General features: G+C 40.2%; 1 protein-coding gene across 2 annotated transcripts in view; it reads left to right on the forward strand.

Moving 5' to 3' along the window:
• Positions 1–19,238, forward strand: part of ANK3 (ankyrin 3) — a 322,709-nt gene that overhangs the window by 276,116 nt on the left and 27,355 nt on the right. Inside the window, exons 30-38 of one of the 2 annotated variants that reach the window (XM_007458433.1) lie at positions 2,665–2,876; positions 4,450–4,657; positions 5,948–6,044; positions 6,648–6,876; positions 7,535–7,660; positions 8,432–8,554; positions 8,995–9,021; positions 10,081–10,162; positions 14,410–19,231. In XM_007458433.1, the coding sequence (XP_007458495.1) occupies positions 2,665–2,876; positions 4,450–4,657; positions 5,948–6,044; positions 6,648–6,876; positions 7,535–7,660; positions 8,432–8,554; positions 8,995–9,021; positions 10,081–10,162; positions 14,410–19,231 (5,926 nt within the window). The remainder of the gene's footprint in view (positions 1–2,664; positions 2,877–4,449; positions 4,658–5,947; positions 6,045–6,647; positions 6,877–7,534; positions 7,661–8,431; positions 8,555–8,994; positions 9,022–10,080; positions 10,163–14,409; positions 19,232–19,238) is intronic. The other variant, XM_007458434.1, reaches the window with a different exon arrangement.

Consider the following 19,238-nt stretch of genomic DNA (forward strand, 5'->3'; position numbering starts at 1 on the left):
CCCCCCCCCCCCACCCCCCCCCCCGTCACATTCTACTTCCTCCCCTGGATTTTTTTTTCTTCCTATGTGCTCAGTGGTGTGTGCCCTTCCCCCCTTCCCCCCATTAGAATGTAATCTCCCTGTGAGCCGTGACTTTAGTTTGCTCTCTGCTGTATCCCTGGTGACTAGACGAGTGCCTGCATATAGTGGGTCCTCAGTAAATATTTGGTAAATGGATGAATCTGAATGCTCCTCTTCACTCGTTGCGGGAGTGCTGCGAGTGTGGATGAACCGTGACTTATCTAACCAAGGCCTTACTGATGGGCACGCAGGCTCTTTCAAACTTTAGTCATTACAAGCAATGCCGCTTTGCCTGTGCTTTTGTAAGAAAGACGTCAGAGAATGGGATTGCTGGGTCCAAGGGTAGATGCGTTTTCATTTTGAATAGAAGATGCCCAGTTACACTGTCAAAAGATTATTGCCATTCACACCCACCAGCAATGACTAAAAGCATCTGTTTTCCCCCAGTTTTCTCTCGACAAGATATTGGTCTTTAATCGTACCAGGAGGTGGGTGTAGCAGGAGATTGTATCTTGTTTGAATTGGTATTTCCACGTAAATTACCGAGTTTGAATATTTTAATATAAAGTTTATCGGCCGTTTTCTGTGAATCGCCTGTTTATAACATTTTGCTAGTTTCCATTGGCTTCTCTGTCATCTTTTTATCAACTTGTAGCTGCCATTGATATTGAGCATATTAGTTCTTAATTTGTCATGTGTGGCTATTACCTTTCCCAGTCTACCTTTTGTCATTCAAGTTTATTATTCTTGTCATAGAAAGCTTTACATTTCTATATAGTCAGAACTGACTTTTAGGCCTCTGGGTATCCCGTTTTGAGTAGGAAAGTTTCTCCTATTGAAGGCTAAAAGGTATTCTCTTGATTTTTTTGATAATATTTTAATTTTTTAAGTAGTTAAGTCTCTTGTCCAGCTGGAATTTGTATTAATATATGATAAGATATATAGTGATTTAGCTTTGTTCTTCCACATAGATGTTCGATTATGTCAACACTGTCTTTTAAATAAACCATCTTTCCCCCACTGAACTGAAGTTTAAATATGACACTGATTTAAATATACTTAATACATAATACATATATAAAAGTAGATATATATGACTTACACATATACTATATATATGTATATGTGTTTATGTATACACATATATAAAGTTGAATCTCTTTTTTAAAATTTATTTATTTTGGGCACGTTGGGTCTTCGTGGGCATTTCTCTGGTTGCGGTGAGCAGGGGCTACTCTTCATTGCAGTGCACTTGCTTCTCGTTGCGGAGCACAGGCTCTAGGCGCACGGGCTTCAGTAGTTGTGGCTCGCGGGCTCTAGAGCACAGGCTCAGCAGTTGTGACGCACAGGCTTAGTTGCTTTGCTGCACGTGGGATCTTCCCAGACCAGGGCTCGAACCCATGTCCCCTGCACTGGCAGGCGGATTCTTAACCACTGCGCCACCAGAGAAGTCCTGATAAAGTTGAATCTACTTCTTGATTCTCTGTTTTTGTCCCCCTTGACCTATTTGTCTATTATTATCTATTTTCTTATATTCTTATATTTCTCTCTATATCTGTTTTATTGTGATACTTCTAGGCTAAGTTTTCAAATCTTATAAATTCCCCCTCACAAATCTACTTTTCCAAAATACTCTTGGTTACTCTATTTCAAATATTATTGCCTACGATTTTTTTTAATGGTTTATTTCAATTAAACCTACCAGAATTCTGCATAAAGCTGGGCTTTTGAAAGAAACCCATCTGGCTGCACCGCGAGAGGTAGACTGGAGCAAAGGGGAGGCAAGTGACAGGGAGACGGCTAAGCGGTGGTGCCGGTAATCTACGCAAGTCGAAACGGTGTCTGAACAAGGGGTGGCAGGAGAGCAAGCCCTTTCCAAGATAGAATCAACGGGACTTTGACCTTTGGACGCGGAGTGTAAAGTCAGTCAGTCAAAGCTATTGGACTGGAGGACTGGGCAAAGTGTAAAATAAATTGACCAGAGTTAGGACTACAAGGCAAGAAGTAGGTCTGCAGGTGGACAGAAGGGAAGAAGATGTGTCCACTTGTAAATAGGTTGAGCTTGATGTATGAGGGCCATTGATGAGCAGTCAGAAATTGGTGATGATGCTACAAATCATTTGGGTAATTTTAAAATATTTTAAAGAGGCTTTCAAATAAAGTTCTAGAGCCTTTCACACATACTGAAGCGCTTACTTTCTTTTTTTTTTTTTTTCCTTACTTTCTTATGAGGCCTTACTTTTTTCTGACTCATTCTTACTTTGGGCATCTTGAGGGCAGGTTATTGTAAAGTAGCACAGAATTAAGGTGTCCCTTCTTGAAGAGTAGACATTTGTCCATATGTGGTAAAATGCCAGTTCTTGAAAATGTTTATTCCTCTTCAGTAGAAATATTTTTGTACAAATACTGTGCATGAATAGCTTTATAATATTTTTGCAAAGCTTGGTATTACGTTAAGGTCACTATAGTTTTCTCTTTATCATAAAACTGTTTATACTACTGAATCTAAATAATTTTAACTATCAATATTACACATCAGTTTGCCTCAAGGTATCGGGTAGATAGGCTTACTCTCATGGCTTTTTCATTCATTTTTCTTTTCAGAACTTGATAGCCCAGAAGAGTTAGGAAAAAAGCGTATCTGCAGGATTATCACTAAGGATTTCCCCCAGTATTTCGCAGTGGTTTCACGGATTAAGCAGGAAAGCAATCAGATTGGTCCTGAAGGTGGAATTCTGAGCAGTACCACCGTGCCCCTCGTCCAAGCTTCTTTCCCAGAGGGTGCTTTAACCAAAAGAATTCGAGTGGGCCTCCAGGTAATGTTCACAAAAAGTTGTTCTCCTTGGTACATGGAGAGAGCATGTGAGCATGTTCTGCTCTGAAAACTGGTGTCATGACTCATCCTTACGATATATTGCTAATCGAAGCATTTGGGCCATTTTGGGAATCATTAACCTGTTTTAAATTAAAAGTATTATGTATAAAGTTAGCATACTGGCTTATAAAAAAAGGTACATATTTTAGGTTTTTTCTGTTTAGATGTATCACTTGGTTTCTGACGAAAGATCATTTTTTTAACCATAGGTTATTGGTCTCAGTATGTGGAGCAACAAAGCACCAAACAGCACATATACCATTAAAGAAACAAAATATATTTGATTTGGTTTATAATATGCCACATCATAAAAATCTATAATAGTGAAACTTGCAAGCTTTCAGATTTTAGTTCAAGTAAATCATAAATGCTGGGTTTTAACCAAACCAGTTGGAACTTGTCTTGGTTTGGAAAGCTGGCTGAAAATCTTGGCAAGAATGGTCTTTCTTCCATTTATTCATTTCTGTTAGAACTTAACCAGTACTTTTTTTTCTTATTGAATAAGGAAAGTAACCTGAAATAACTTAATCTGTGTTGTTACTTAATATAGTAATTAATAGCTTAACTGAAAGTTCAGTAAACATTTGGAGCTAAAGATACCACCTTACATTTCAGTAGTATGAAGTTCCCTGCAACTGTCTCCCACATTGAATATTCTACCAGATTGCAAAGAAATGAAAAGAATTGTTAGACTAGAACTGATATCCTTTGAAATCTTGTACGCCTTTTTGTTACTTAACTCTAGAAACCTCAATAAAAATTGAGGGTACAAGTTGCCTTTGTAATGTTTTACTGAACGCCCTGCATAGATTTAAAAAATACAGGACTCAATATTTGTTGTCCTTTGGATTAGACTGAGAGGTTTCTCTGCCATGAGATCTGACATCCTGTCTCTTTCATGCAAGCCCATGCCGTCTGTGTTCTACTGGGGACATACTCTAGCTGTAGGTCCTGCTACAGTGTTAGGTTGTTTTTGTTTTTGCTTTATGCCTTCCTGAAATAGTGAGAAAGGATGAAAAAGAACGACTTTTTTTTGCCCCATAAAATTTTTTAAAAGATTTCTTTAACATAACAAAATTTCTGGAAAGTTATGTTCTCTTCCATTTCCAAATATCGATAAACATATTAAAATGTTAAACTTGACTCAATAAAATATCTAACATAAAAAAAGACTGAAAATACCAAGTGTTGGCAAATACGTAGAACAACTAGGACACTCACATCTGCTGATGAGAATAAAAACTGGTACTGCAACGAGCATTTTGGAAAACATTTTGGCAGTTATGTCGTAATGGTGGTCGTATGTGTACCAAATAGCAGTTTGGCTCTTAGATATATAACTACCAGAAACCCATACGTGTGGCCATCAGAAGGCATACACGAGAATGTTAACAGCAGAAGAAAGACATTCTTTTGGTGGTTGTTTTTGGTTTTTTTCTCCTCAGTTAAAAAGTCAACTTTCTGATAAGAGAAAAATGTCCACTTTCATTTAAGGTCCTTTCTCTTGTCTCTAGGCCCAGCCTGTTCCAGATGAAACTGTGAAAAAGATCCTTGGAAACAAAGCAACATTTAGCCCAATTGTCACTGTGGAACCAAGAAGAAGGAAATTCCATAAGCCTATCACAATGACCATTCCAGTGCCCCCGGCCTCCGGAGAAGGTGTCTCCAACGGGTACAAGGGAGACACCACACCCAATCTGCGCCTTCTCTGTAGCATTACAGGTTTGGTTAAGTTGTCGCTGTTTTTGCTATTAATGCTATAGCATTCGCAATGATTCTGTACAAAGATGGAAAACCTTTGAACATCCCTGCCAACATTATAAGAGTAGGGAAAAAAAAAGGATATAACATTTTACTTGTCCATCACCTCATCTCTATTATCCCTGGAATTTTTTCTTTAAGATGCTGATAGCTTGACATTTTTCAGTGGTATCATTTTTCCTATTAAGTTTAGTGTTAATAGTAGTGCTTTTTTAAGGTGATTGAGGTATTATTGAATCTACTGGAGCATCTAGGTAATCTCTCGGTGACTGAGGTAACAGACCTAGCAACACCCTTTAGGCTACAGGAAATTGGATGGACTTTGGGGGAAACAGAGGCTCCCACAGAGCGCCAGGAGTAGGGAAGAGCCAAGTGAGTATATGATTCTTCTCGCCTACTCTATCCACAAGTGTAACCCAGTAGACTAAATATGCAGGACTTAGGTGAACACATTTTGTGATAAGCACCTGGAATCCAGAGCTAATTCATCATTTGATTAACCTAACATGAGTTTATAACTTAAAGACAGGTTTTCCTGTTTGTTTTTTCTGAAGAGTGATTTTAATGGCTGGTTCCCCTTTTAGCCTGGAAAGTTAGATGATTCAGGAAGTATAAAATTACTTTCATTTTAACTTTCCTGATAGTTCTTGACTTCTTTAAAAAATAAAAGAACGGGCTTCCCTGGTGGCGCAGTGGTTGAGAGTCCGCCTGCCGATGCAGGGGACACGGGTTCGTGCCCCGGTCCGGGAGGATCCCACGTGCCGCGGAGCGGCTGGGCCCGTGAGCCATGGCCGCTGAGCCTGCGCGTCCGGAGCCTGTGCTCCGCAACGGGAGAGGCCACAGCACTGAGAGGCCCACGTACCGCCAAAAAAAAAAATAAATAAATAATAATAATAATAATAAATAAAAAATAGAAGAATTATACTATCTGCAACAACAAATCTTTACACATGTAAATTGTGGCTTAAAATGAATGGCTTAAACTTGTGTGCCCCAAGTTTAAGCCATCCATTAGTATCCAGACAAACAGAAAGGTAATTTTTTTCCCTAACCTAATATTATCTTACAAGGAGGTGACTATAGGCCGGTAGAAGTATGAAAGGAGAGTAGAGAGAATTTTCGTACGTGTCATTAATGAAAGTGCTGAAGTTTTGCGAGTTACTGGCTATACAGAAAGAACAGGATGACGTTAAAAATTTTACAAGGAGCATCTCCCATAATAAAGTCACATATCCGGTGTTGTTCTCTCAGGGGGCACGTCGCCTGCTCAGTGGGAAGACATCACAGGAACTACTCCTTTGACGTTTATAAAGGATTGTGTCTCTTTTACAACCAATGTTTCTGCCAGGTATGGAAATAAAAGGATTCCAGAAAGTACTAGGAAGTATTTTTATTACCTTTTGGAAAGTAAAAATTGTTGTGCTCAATACCAGTATGATTGTTCTGTAGAATGCTGATGGTGAAGTTGGGCCTAACTCAGAAATTTTAAATTCACTTGGATGTCATTTTATCCGGTTCTCACAGGGAGCCTATAAGGTGGTAAACTTGCTTCTTAGCAATTCATAAAAACGGATAGGATCTTCCTTTCTCTCCCATTTTCCCCCATAAAATTCTTGTTCCTTCCAATGGTGAAGTAATAAACTCTGAAGCAGGAGTAGAAAGGAAGGCTTGTCGTGGGTATGTGTAAGAGGGGAAAAAGAATTTTATGGAAAAGAAAATAGAGGAGAAAAATCCTTAGCATTTTCTTAGCAAAAGCATAAGAAATAATAAATGTAGGGTTTCTGTATTTGGTAAACAGAGTAAATATCTTTGCTGTTTGTTCAAATGAACAAGTTAATGTTTTGGTTTAGTTCCTTTATATACTCTTGTTTTAATGGTGAATCTTTTTAAGATTTGGCTTTGAAATCTCCTTATTTTTATACCTTTGATATTTTGTTTTTGTCTCCCTCAGATTTTGGCTTGCAGACTGCCATCAAGTGTTAGAAACTGTGGGGTTAGCCACACAACTGTACAGGGAATTAATATGTGTTCCATATATGGCCAAGTTTGTTGTTTTTGCCAAAATGAATGATCCTGTAGAATCGTCTCTGCGATGTTTCTGCATGACAGATGATAAAGTGGACAAAACTTTAGAGCAGCAAGAGAACTTTGAGGAAGTTGCAAGAAGCAAAGATATCGAGGTACCTTGTTTACAGCAAGTGCATTCAGTTACATTCTCCAGACATTGAGTTTTCTTTTGAGGCCATAATACAGCACGTACTATAAATATCAAATCCATTATTGATTTTAGTTTTTGTTTTAAAATGTGATACAGATTCACTCTCAAATTATTTTAAATGTCTTCGAGGTTATCTTAGTTGGTTAAAATGTAGTACCAACGAATCTAGGTCATGGTTGCGATTTTCCTGTGGCTACTTGCGTTATTTCCATGTTCACTGTCTAGACACATCACCATGATTTTCCTTTTTCAATCACCGGATAAGTATCTAAGAGTCCAAAAAACCTTTCAAACTCTATGGGTAAGTGGTTGATATCAGGCACTTTCTCAAATATATTTAAAGTTGGTAGAATAGAAATAAATCTATATTTATATTTGGTAGAATAGAAATAAATCTATAATTCTGTCTTGTACATGTCCCATGTTGCAGTTTCCAACCGCAGTCACTAATTGTGAACCGATAGAGTTATTTTCGTGGCAAATAGCACCACCAGAAGTAATTTCCCAATTACAAGACAAATGTGACATAGAAACATGTCGGTCTTTTAAGGTCATATGACTTAAAATCTCAGAATCCTTTCCATTTAACATTAAATGATGTATTTCTTTTACTCCACAAGGTTCTGGAAGGAAAGCCTATTTATGTTGATTGTTATGGAAACCTGGCTGCACTTACCAAAGGAGGACAGCAACTTGTTTTTAACTTTTATGCTTTCAAAGAAAATAGACTGCCATTTTCCATCAAGGTAAATCACCTTCAAGAGAGACTCTGTGGATTTTTTTTTTTAATGCTCTTAAAGAATAAAAAAGATTCTAATGATTTATTCAGTTGGAAATATCCCACCAAACTTAAATTCACAGCAACAAAGTCAGATTTTTGTCCTAGTTCTACCTGAGTGTACTTTAGAGCCAGGAAAGCTTTATAATTAGTAAAAGGAGTCTCTACCTTTTAAACAACTAAATGATCATTTATATTTAGGCAAATGTTTGTAAGACCAAGCAATCTAGAATAACAAAATGCATCATATCTGGAATGCTCAGTAATCAAATAATGGATGAAATCCAAATTGAATGTTCAAGTTTCATCTTTATTTCTGGTGGAACCCGGGGACATTCTGGAGAGAGACCATCTTCCTCCTCAGAGAACCAGAGGACACAGGAGAATTGTTTTACTGTTATTACTATTTGCTGCTGTTATGGTTGCTAAAACTGAGGCTTTGAAAAAAAGAAATGATTAGACAGGAAGAAAATACATATAACTCAGACTATACACTGGATTGTCAGGATGAGACCAGCAGACATAACATTCCTGTGTTTAGACTAGGAATTGGGCATTCTAAATCTTGCCAAGTTTAAATGTGACTATGTCGGCTGACATGTAATCGTTATCACATTTTCCCTTTACTATTCCTGGTTCTCGAAGGGCTCCATAAAAGAAACACGCTTAACTCTTGTGCAGATGGGCAATCCTCAGAAAAGTCTCTTTCTGTAACTGTCAACTACCTAAATTCTTCTAGATTAGAGACACCAGCCAAGAGCCCTGTGGTCGTCTGTCTTTTCTGAAAGAACCAAAGACAACAAAAGGACTGCCTCAAACAGCTGTTTGCAACTTAAACATCACTCTGCCCGCACATAAAAAGGTATCTTTTAATACTGGTTTATTTTAACTTTCTTTCCCTGGCCTTGAAGAAGTGGGCCCTTCGTATGCAATTAAGGAATGCTTTGTAACATGATTAAAGCTCTCAAAACTCAAGTTTTATTAGTCTCTTTGTGCAGACTGACTAAGTCTTGTGACTGTGGTGTCAGATTCTTATGGTTTGTATGATGGAGTCCTCTGTTTATTGCTTCTGCTTCTGCTGGTAGTTCATAGATTTTGTTTGTTTTCAAATAATGTCACACGTTAATTTGCCATGGATGTATAGCTTTGATATTTTTTGTTGGCTTCTTCTGGTTTGCTCTGCTTTCTAAAGCAGCTTTGCGTTTTGTGCTCCCTACTCAGTCCTTTTCATATCCTGATATTCTTTTCCCTGCTGTCCATTATAATATTCCTTGTCTCTGCAATGCATCTTGGAACCAAAAGGAGACAGAGTCAGATCAAGAGGATGAGGTAATATGAACACTTCTGCTTTTACTCTATCAGGGATAGAATAGAAATGGAATCTGTGTAAAAGAAGTTGCAGAGGGCTGAAGTGTGGGAAACGTATTATATTTTTGCAGATCGTATAGCTTAAATGAGGTCAAGCACACTTTTTCTTCAAGAATAATTTACTCTTCCACATGTACAGGAGAGTACTTTAGTACAATCAATAGAACTGGAATCCAGCTAATGACTTACAAAGAGGAACTGAAGTTCTTTAAGCATTTCTTAAATGTGACATACATTTGTGCATATTTTCACCTAGTATCCACTGTTATAACTTTTAAATCAAAGTTGATGATAATATATGACATTTTACATGTTTTATGTACTATAAAATGTGCGCTCAGTGGCTATTGACAAATATTTGATATTCTATTTAAAGAAATTTACCTTGGCCATTTTTTAAGTGTATAATTGTTCAATTAAGTTTTAAATAAAGTTTTTCTTATAAGTTATCTCCTAGTATTTCTCCAAGTTATCAGATCACTGGATTTTTAAAACTCACACCTCAGTAATAATAAATAGAATCAGTAGCCTTAAGACTCAGTAACATTACTTCAGTAAAACCATTAACCTCTTTTTAATCTCCTCGTCTACATTTTATGCCTATTAACATATAGAAACAACAGCAGTAATCGTAATAAAAAACTTTGTGTGCCTTTTTTCCTTGAATGTACTCACAACGAGTGAGTGTACATCATGATATATGTGCTTTCAATACGAACAAATTTGGGAAAATTTACTGCTCAGCATCAGAAGTCTCTGTAATGCTTGTCTTTTATTTGTAGTTCCCTGTAGTCTGCTGTGTTGGTGCTCTTATTTTTTGCTAAATGATGGTTATTTGGCTAAGAATTGGGGTGGGGTTGTAGAATCACAGTAGGAAATTAGCATTTCCCTGAGGAAAATCCGTAAGAAGAAAAGTAAGGATAAACAAGATATCAACATGCCGTTCTACAGAATGTTTCAAAATGATGGAAATGTCACAAAGAAGTGGAACATAATCTTCCTCTTCTTTTTCTTTTCCAGAACGAGAAGACGGATAGACGGCAGAGCTTTGCATCGTTGGCTTTACGTAAGCGCTACAGCTACTTGACTGAGCCTGGAATGAGTGAGTTTCCTAACACGCTTACTAATCTATGTGGATTTTTATAAGAAGAGACATTTTTTCTATACTAACTGAATTTCGGGGTCATGTGAAAACCCAATGGCAGAAGAAAATTGCCTGCGGGAAAACTTTATCGTGAGATCTAAGTAATATATTGTATATAGTTGGAGATGTGAGGTACAAACACCCCCAGATCGTAGCTTTAAAAGTTTTTTTAAGCCAGTAGCTATTTTTTTTTTTTTTTTTTAATTAGAAACATCTATCACTTGAATACGAAAACCTTGATTTCACCTTGGGAGTTAACTGTGTTAGGAGATAATGTTGTACCAAGGTTGCTTTAAATCCGTGCTCAAAAGAGAAAATATTTACTTTCATCCATGTGGGACGCTATAAAGGATGATAAAGTAACTCTGGTCATCTCATTTTTCTTAATATAGGTAGGTCATTATATTCTTAGTCCTGATTCCTTTTTGTCCCAGTTGGCAAGAATTATATTTTCCTACCTTCTTGAGGTAGCACTTGTTTACTGATTTCTGTTTCCTCCCTCCCTCTCTCTCTCCCCTTCCCTCTGCTCTTTATTAAATATCAGCTCTAAGGCTGGCCTTCACTAGACGGGTTAAACCCTTTTCTTCTCTCAGTGATTGTTTTGGTCCATTGTTAACTGGCTTGCAAGTATCAAGGCACAGGTTCATTCAGTCATATTCGTTCGTTCTCTCTGTCTCCCTCCCCCGTCCCTGTGTTTCCCTCATCCTTATGTTTATCACCTCTGGTGATCACTGCCTTCAAGATAACCCTCTCCACCAACAGGAACTAAGAGTGCTGAGAGCAGCAGCGTGTTTGACTGATGTAGCATGGTGCCACTTGAACCATCAGAGGAGGATTTATACAAAAATTATTTTTAAATTAGTGAATCATTTCTAGCTGCTTCCCATTACTCACAGTTACTTGAATTCAGGGAGGATTGGAAATTTACCAGTAAGAACCACAACTCTGGTTTTTTCCCATCTTTCCTGAATTCTTGTTTCTGTGGGCCAACATAGCATATTAAATGTGCAGCAGGACACTACTCTACCACTTTGCTCAGGTGGTCTGAGCATCATCTTCCGCAGTCTAGCTCCTGGAGTACATACTAGGGAAGCTTTTATATTCAGACACAAAATGGGGAGCAGAAGAGCAAGGAAACCCAACCACTCTCATGAATGTCCTTCCAGATCTCTTTTCTTCCTCTAGCATAAATGTCTAAATCTTTCCGAAACCATAAGAGCTGAAATTAACTCCCATTATGCTACAAAGCAGGGAAGGTATGTGTGTATGTAACTAGATGGTTTTTCAATACAACTGAATCTCCTGGGTGGAGGTTTTCCTCGGGATACTCTTTTGCCCCAAAGCTAAGGCTCTCATGGTGTAGATGCTTGGGACTCCCAGGCAACAGCCTTGAGCTTTGGACAGTCTCCACGGACCAGCTACTTGAGATTGGGGTACCTCTGGGCAGGCAAGCTCCTATCCGATTTTGGTCCCTAAGGTATTCGTTTGGGGAATATATGAGTTGTAAGGTCAGGTGTGTGTGCTGAGTCAATTGAATTCTTCCCACCTCTGAAAGGGTTGCTACTTCTTGGTTAGCTTCAGTTACGGTACATGTAGTTTGTCTTCCTTGACTTTTGCTAGAAGGAAGAGGGTACTTTTCTCTCTGTTTTACGAGAGGGAGCATAATGGTGGACAGAAGAATGGGAAGAACTAAGAAAGGACTAAAAGAAAAACTAAGGAAATGTCATGGCCCCTGAATTGGTGTTAGAACTCCAAGTGAAGGGAGCTTTTCCTGCAATACCCTGTCCTTTCCAACGGCCCCCTCCAGAAAAGAGATTCTGCTGTAATTCAGTGCCTGACACCCAGAATTCCCTTTGTTATAAAGGGTATCACAAAATATGTATCATTAAAGCATCAAGTATGTAACTGATCAGTAAATTGGTCGCTTCGTGCAAAGTATAAAACCCTAGATGTGGTTCAGAAGACTGCTCTGCTTGGTGAAGCCAGACTTCAGTGGTAAAGGAGAGATGCTTTGCCAGTTTCTGGTAGTTATAAAAATAAGTTCTCTTGAGCCATTAAACGGAGCCCAAATCACTGAATTGAAGGAATCCCCAAACCTTCCATTTGCAGTGTGGTGTTTCCAAAATTAAGCCAATATTGAGAATTGTGACTAGGAGGGGTAATGAATGGGTGAGTTTTTTCCTTAGTTCTTCCACTTTTCTTTAGAATAATATGTAAGCCTAGAAAAGGATATGTTCTGAATGTTTGAATTTAAATGTACACCAGGAATGAAAATCTTCACCCTTGTGGGAGTCGCTGTTAATCCAAGGACTGGATTGTAGCAATGGCACGAGCACAGCGTGAAGAGCATAAAGATGAAGCAGATTCTCATTTCCTCTTCGAGCTTCACTCTTATTCTGAACACCAGTGCTTTCTGGAAGCGAAACTGTACTCAACTTTGACATAGAGCGTTAGCCCTTGGCAGGCATTCCGAACCTCTGTGACCAGCTCAGTTTGTTTCCTAGAACTGTAGAATTAGAGAGGACTCGGTGTGTGCTTGCTCTCCCCCCAGCGAGGGTGCTTACCTCATTCGTATGTTTCTTAGCCCGTTGCCAGAAGAATGCTGGTACTCAATCCATCCTTCCTGGTGGTAGGTCTGCCTCATGGTTGCGCCAGTGTTCGGGGTATCCATGAGTCCCGTGAATATTCTGGGAAGGCACCAGAACTGGTCCCTTTGCTATCGATAAAATATATACACGGATATATACTGTATCCTACTGTAGAGAGTTAAATACGGGGTGTTAAAAATATGCCTGCTTTTAAGATTTCCCCCATGATACCTTTTGAGAATTAGAAGTAAATGGATTAGGAAAAATATCTGAGATAAACTATGTGCTTTTATCCGTGATGAAGACAACACCAGACATGGACATATTCAGTTGCAGATGGATTTTTCATATGCAGTATTAAATATTTTCCTAAAAAATCTCAAAAGGGGACTTCCCTGGCGGTCCTGTGGTTAAAAAGACTCCGCACTTCCACTTCAGGGGGCACGAGTCCGATCCCTGGTCAGGGAACTAAAGATCCCACAAGTTGCGAGGGGCGGCCAAAAAAAAAAATCTCAAAAGGTACCAAGACTTCACATCTCATGGAAAAAGTGTACTCTTCTTTCTAAATACTCTTGTGAAAGTATTTTTAAAGTTTACACATTGTGCATAATATGGCATAAAAATTGTATTACTTCTTTGGCTCGTTTGCCATGATATATCGCGCATGAGAAAATGTTTTCAGTTGCTTTGCTTGCTTATGGTAACCATGAACCATATTTCTGGTTTTTTTCCCCCTTTGTGTGTGCGTACACATGCATTCTAAAATCATGTCATGTTACGTTTCTTTTTTCCTCACCAAAAGGAATATACTGCATGGAAAAGATAAATGCAAACATTCCTTTTGTCTTTTTTTCTTTCAAAATTCTGACTCAGAAAACTTCTTGCTCTTATTGGCTTTTTACGGGTGTGAAGCATAACCGAGTTGTGCATGGAAGATACAAATTTAAAATCCAGTGGCTTCACAGTTTGCACATCAGTTGCCTGTCACTTAAAAGTTATTTTGGATTCTGCATGAAATAGGCTTGAGTGGTTTCCTAAAATAAGAGTTTTAGACATTTAATGTATAGCTACGCACATTGATATGGTTCTAAGTAGGTGCAATCTGTATCACCAAGAGGTCCAAGGAGACGGAACAGTAGAAATTACTAAAATGCGAGTTATATGGTTGCACGAAACAAACATGTACCTATACGGGCAAAAGAGAACGGCTACTGATATTTCAAAACCAGCACATAAGAAAGTCAATAGGAAGTAAGGGAATAGTTTTTCCATTGTGGTTATTTTTCTCATCATCGTTTCCTTGTGTGTTTTGTTTTGTTTTGTTTTTTTCACTGTTGGCCTATTTGGTTGCAACGTGCTTTTTCTGTCTTTTCATTTCACACTGCTCTGTGTTTTACTTAGTTTTATTTTTAACTTTGGATTAGTTATGTCTGTAGCAATTTTTTTTTTCCTCTTAATTGTTCCTTTTGCCTCTTCCATTCTAAATCATGCAAACAATTGTACTTGCTTTTGTAATATTTCAAAGTTTACTGACCAATTTTTTTCTCTGGTCTCTCTGTTTCTCAACCATTTTTGTTGATTTTTGTGTTTGATTTCATTTTAAAATTTAAGAAACAGTTGAACGGAGCGCAGGACCAACGAGATCCCTCCCCACCACTTACTCATACAAGCCATTCTTTTCTGCAAGAGCATACCAGTCCTGCACAGCAGCTCCGATGACAGTGCCCGGGCCGGCCACGTCAGGCTTCACTTCCTTATCAAGTTCCTCCTCTAATACGCCATCAGCGTCTCCATTAAAATCAATATGGTCTGTCTCGACTCCTTCTCCAATCAAATCCACGTTAGGCGCATCAACTACATCTTCGGTTAAATCCATTAGTGATGTGGCATCTCCAATTAGATCCTTTCGGACAATTTCTTCGCCAATAAAAACAGTGGTGTCACAGTCTCCATACAATATCCAGGTTTCCTCTGGTACCCTGGTTAGAGCTCCCACAGTCACGGAGGCCTCGCCTTTAAAGGGGCTGGCATCCAATTCTACGTTTTCCTCTCGAACCTCCCCGGTGACTACAGCAGGATCTCTTTTGGAGAGGTCGTCCATTACCATGACACCCCCTGCCTCCCCCAAATCAAACATTAATATGTATTCCTCGAGTCTGCCATTTAAGTCAATTATCACATCCACAGCACCGCTAATATCTTCACCTTTAATGTCAGTGGTGTCTCCAGCTAAATCAACAGCTGATGTCATTTCATCAGCTAAAGTTACCATGGCCTCTTCTCTCTCATCACCCGTCAAACAGATGCCTGGACATGCAGAGGTAGCATTAGTCAACGGATCTGTTTCCCCTCTGAAATATCCATCATCTTCAACTTTAATTAACGGATGCAAAGCCACTGCCACATTACAGGAAAAAATGGCCACAGCTACAAACTCTGTGAGCTCTGTGGTTAATGGAGCCAGTGACGCAGTTGAGAAAGTGTTCCCGGCCACCACAGCAATGCCGTTTTCCCCACTCAGGTCATATGTTTCTCCAGCACCATCAGCTTTTCAGTCTCTGAGAACTCCTTCTGCAAGTGCCCTCTATACATCCCTCGGGCCGTCGATATCTGCAACTACCTCATCTGTGACTTCATCAATAATAACAGTGCCAGTATACTCTGTAGTCAATGTTTTGCCGGAACCAGCATTAAAGAAACTTCCAGACTCTAATTCACTTACAAAATCAGCAGCAGCCTTGCTGTCGCCCATTAAAACATTGACTACGGAGACACTTCCTCAGCCCCATTTCAATCGAACTTCATCTCCAGTTAAGTCACCTTTGTTCCTTGCACCATCTGCCCTTAAGCTGTCTACGCCATCTTCTCTATCTTCCAGTCAGGAGATACTAAAAGACGTGGCTGAAATGAAGGAGGACCTAATGCGGATGACTGCGATACTCCAAGCAGATGTGCCTGAGGAGAAGCCATTCCAACCTGAACTCCCCAAAGAAGGGAGAATCGACGATGAAGAACCTTTCAAAATTGTCGAGAAAGTGAAGGAAGACTTAGTGAAAGTTAGTGAAATCCTTAAAAAGGATGTCTGTGTGGATAATAAGGGACCACCCAAATCACCAAAGAGTGACAAAGGACATTCTCCCGAAGACGACTGGATAGAATTCAGTTCAGAAGAAATAAGAGAGGCAAGACAACAGGCTGCTGCGAGCCATTCTCCATCTCCGCCAGAGAGAGTGCAAGTTAAGGCAAAGGCTGCCTCCGAAAAGGATTATAACTTGACCCAAGTTATTGATTACCTAACAAATGATATCGGGAGTAGTTCACTGGCAAACTTAAAGTACAAGTTTGAGGATGCCAAGAAGGATGGTGAAGAGAGACAGAAACGAATTTTAAAACCAGCAATTGCCCTGCAGGAACACAAACTCAAAATGCCTCCAGCCTCCATGAGGTCTTCCACCTCTGAGAAAGAGTTATGTAAGATGGCCGATTCCTTTTTTGGAACAGATACCATTTTAGAGTCTCCAGATGACTTTTCTCAACATGACCAAGATAAAAGTCCCTTGTCTGACAGTGGCTTTGAAACAAGAAGTGAGAAAACACCTTCAGCCCCACAAAGCGCTGAAAGCACTGGTCCCAAACCACTTTTTCAGGAAGTCCCCATCCCTCCGGTCATTACAGAAACGAGAACTGAAGTGGTTCATGTTATCAGGAGCTATGAGCCCTCAGCTGGAGAGGCTCCCCCGTCCCAACCAGAGGAGCCCATGTCACCCAAACCGTCACCTACGTTTATGGAGCTGGAACCAAAGCCCACCACTTCTGGTATTAAAGAAAAAGTCAAAGCGTTTCAAGTGAAAACCAGTAGCGAAGAAGACGACCACAGTCACGTTCTGGGCAAAGGCATGCGTGTTAAAGAAGAGACTCACATAACCACAACCACCAGAATGGTTTATCATTCTCCACCAGGCAGTGAAGGCGCCTCTGAGAGAATTGAAGAAACCATGTCAGTCCACGACATCATGAAGGCCTTTCAGTCCGGGCGAGACCCTTCCAAAGAGCTGGCGGGTCTGTTTGAACATAAGTCGGCAGTGTCCCCAGACGTTCACAAGTCTGCTGCTGAAACCTCAGCCCAGCACGCAGAGAAGGACAACCAAATGAAACCCAAACTGGAGCGTATAATAGAAGTCCACATCGAAAAAGGTAACCAAGCTGAGCCCACTGAAGTCATTATTAGAGAAACCAAAAAGCATCCAGAAAAGGAAATGTATGTATATCAGAAAGACTTATCCCGGGGAGATATTAACCTAAAAGATTTTCTGCCAGAAAAACACGATGCTTTTCCGTGTTCAGAGGAACAGGGTCAGCAAGAAGAAGAAGAACTCACTGCTGAAGAGTCGCTGCCTTCTTATCTGGAGTCTTCCAGAGTAAACACTCCCGTGTCCCAAGAAGAAGATAGTCGTCCTAGTTCCGCTCAGCTCGTATCTGATGACTCTTATAAAACACTGAAGCTTTGGAGTCAGCACTCAATAGAATACCATGACGATGAGTTGTCAGAACTAAGAGGGGAATCTTACAGGTTTGCTGAGAAAATGCTTCTGTCAGAAAAGCTAGATGTGTCTCATTCTGATACCGAGGAATCAGTTACAGACCATGCGGGACCCCCTAGCTCAGAGTTACAGGGCTCCGATAAGCGGGCCAGAGAAAAAGTAGTCACTGCCCCCAAAAAAGAAATTCTCTCCAAAATCTATAAAGATGTGTCTGAAAACGGTGTAGGTAAAGTGTCTAAGGATGAGCATTTTGATAAAGTGACAGTGTTGCACTATTCTGGCGATGTTGGTAGTCCAAAACATGCCATGTGGATGCGCTTTGCTGAGGACAGATTAGACAGAGGTAGAGAGAAGTTGATATACGAAGATAGGGTGGACAGGACCGTGAAGGAAGCTGAAGAAAAACTCACTGAAGTGTCACAGTTTTTCCGTGACAGAACCGAAAAGCTCAATGATGAACTGCAGTCCCCAGAGAAAAAGCCACACCCTAGGAATGGCAAGGAATACTCATCTCAAAGCTCTACCGGTGGCAGCCCTGAGAAAGCACTGCTGACAGAACTGCTGGCAAGCAGTGACGAGTGGGTCAAGGCGAGGCAGCGTGGCTGTGACAGACAAGGCTTCCCCAGAGCCGACGAGAAGGACGCAGCCAGTCTGCCCAGCAGCCCGGAGGTGGTTCCTTCGCAACAGACTGAGGATAGCAAGTCCACAGAGGAAGCCAAAGGAAGTCGTTCACAGAGCAAAGAATCAGAAGGGCCCCAGTCTGGGTTTCAGCTCAAACAGTCTAAACTCAGTTCCATTAGATTAAAATTTGAACAAGGCGCGCAGGCCAAAAGTAAGGACGTTTCTCAAGAAGACACAAAGGCAGATGGCCAGTCCAGAATCCCAGTTAAAAAAATCCAGGAGAGCAAGCTACCCGTCTACCAAGTGTTCGCTAGAGAGAAACAGCAGAAGGCCATAGACCCTTTGGATGAAAGTGTCCCTGTGCAAAAAGATCTTACGGTGTTCAAAGCTAAAGATGAGCATGCCCGGAGCCATGAAATGGCTGTAAATGATTTTGGCTCTGATGATGTGAAAAAACAGAGAACTGAAATGTCAAGTAAAGCAATGCCTGACTATCTTTCTGAGCCACAGGCTAAGGACTTGGCATGTCACGTAACCGCAGAATTAGCAACCAAGGGACCATGGGACAAAAAGATCTTTAGAACGTGGGAAAGTCCTGGAGCCACTAACAATAAGTCACAGAAAGAGAAACTTTCGCATGTACTTGTTCACGATGCAAGAGAGAATCACGTTGGTCACCCTGAGAGTAAAACTGTTGATCAGAGGGATGAATTTTTGTCTGTGACTGAGAGAGAACACAAATTGTTAACAAATGGCTCTCTCTCAGAAATTAAGGAAATGACTGTAAAATCTCCCTCCAAAAAAGTCTTATACAGGGAATACGGTGTTAAAGACGGGGAACATCCAGGTGGATCTCTTGACCAACCTTCCAGGAGAAGTGAGAGCTCGGCAGTGTCGCACATCCCAGTCAGGGCTGCGGAGGAAAGGAGGACGCCGTCTTCTGACATTCCCGATGGTTTTTGCAAGCAGTCGACATTTCCAAAACATGAACTATCACAAAAGTTATCCCACTCAAGTATGAGTAAAGAGACAGTCGAGACACAGCACTTTAATGCTATAGAAGATGAAAAAGTTACCTATTCAGAAATCAGCAAAGTTTCCAAACATCAGAGTTACGTAGGCTTATGCCCGCCTCTCGATGAAACCGAGCTCTCCCCGACCAAGTCTCCTGATTCTCTAGAGTTTAGCCCAGGAAAGGAATCGCCCTCTAGTGATGTACTCGACCACAGTCCCATTGATGGATTGGAAAAAGTTGCACCACTGGCCCAGACGGAGGGAGGGAAA

This window comes from Lipotes vexillifer, unplaced genomic scaffold, assembly GCF_000442215.2.
Source record: "Lipotes vexillifer unplaced genomic scaffold, Lipotes_vexillifer_v1.1 scaffold1209, whole genome shotgun sequence".
Taxonomy (NCBI): Eukaryota; Metazoa; Chordata; class Mammalia; order Artiodactyla; family Lipotidae; genus Lipotes; species Lipotes vexillifer.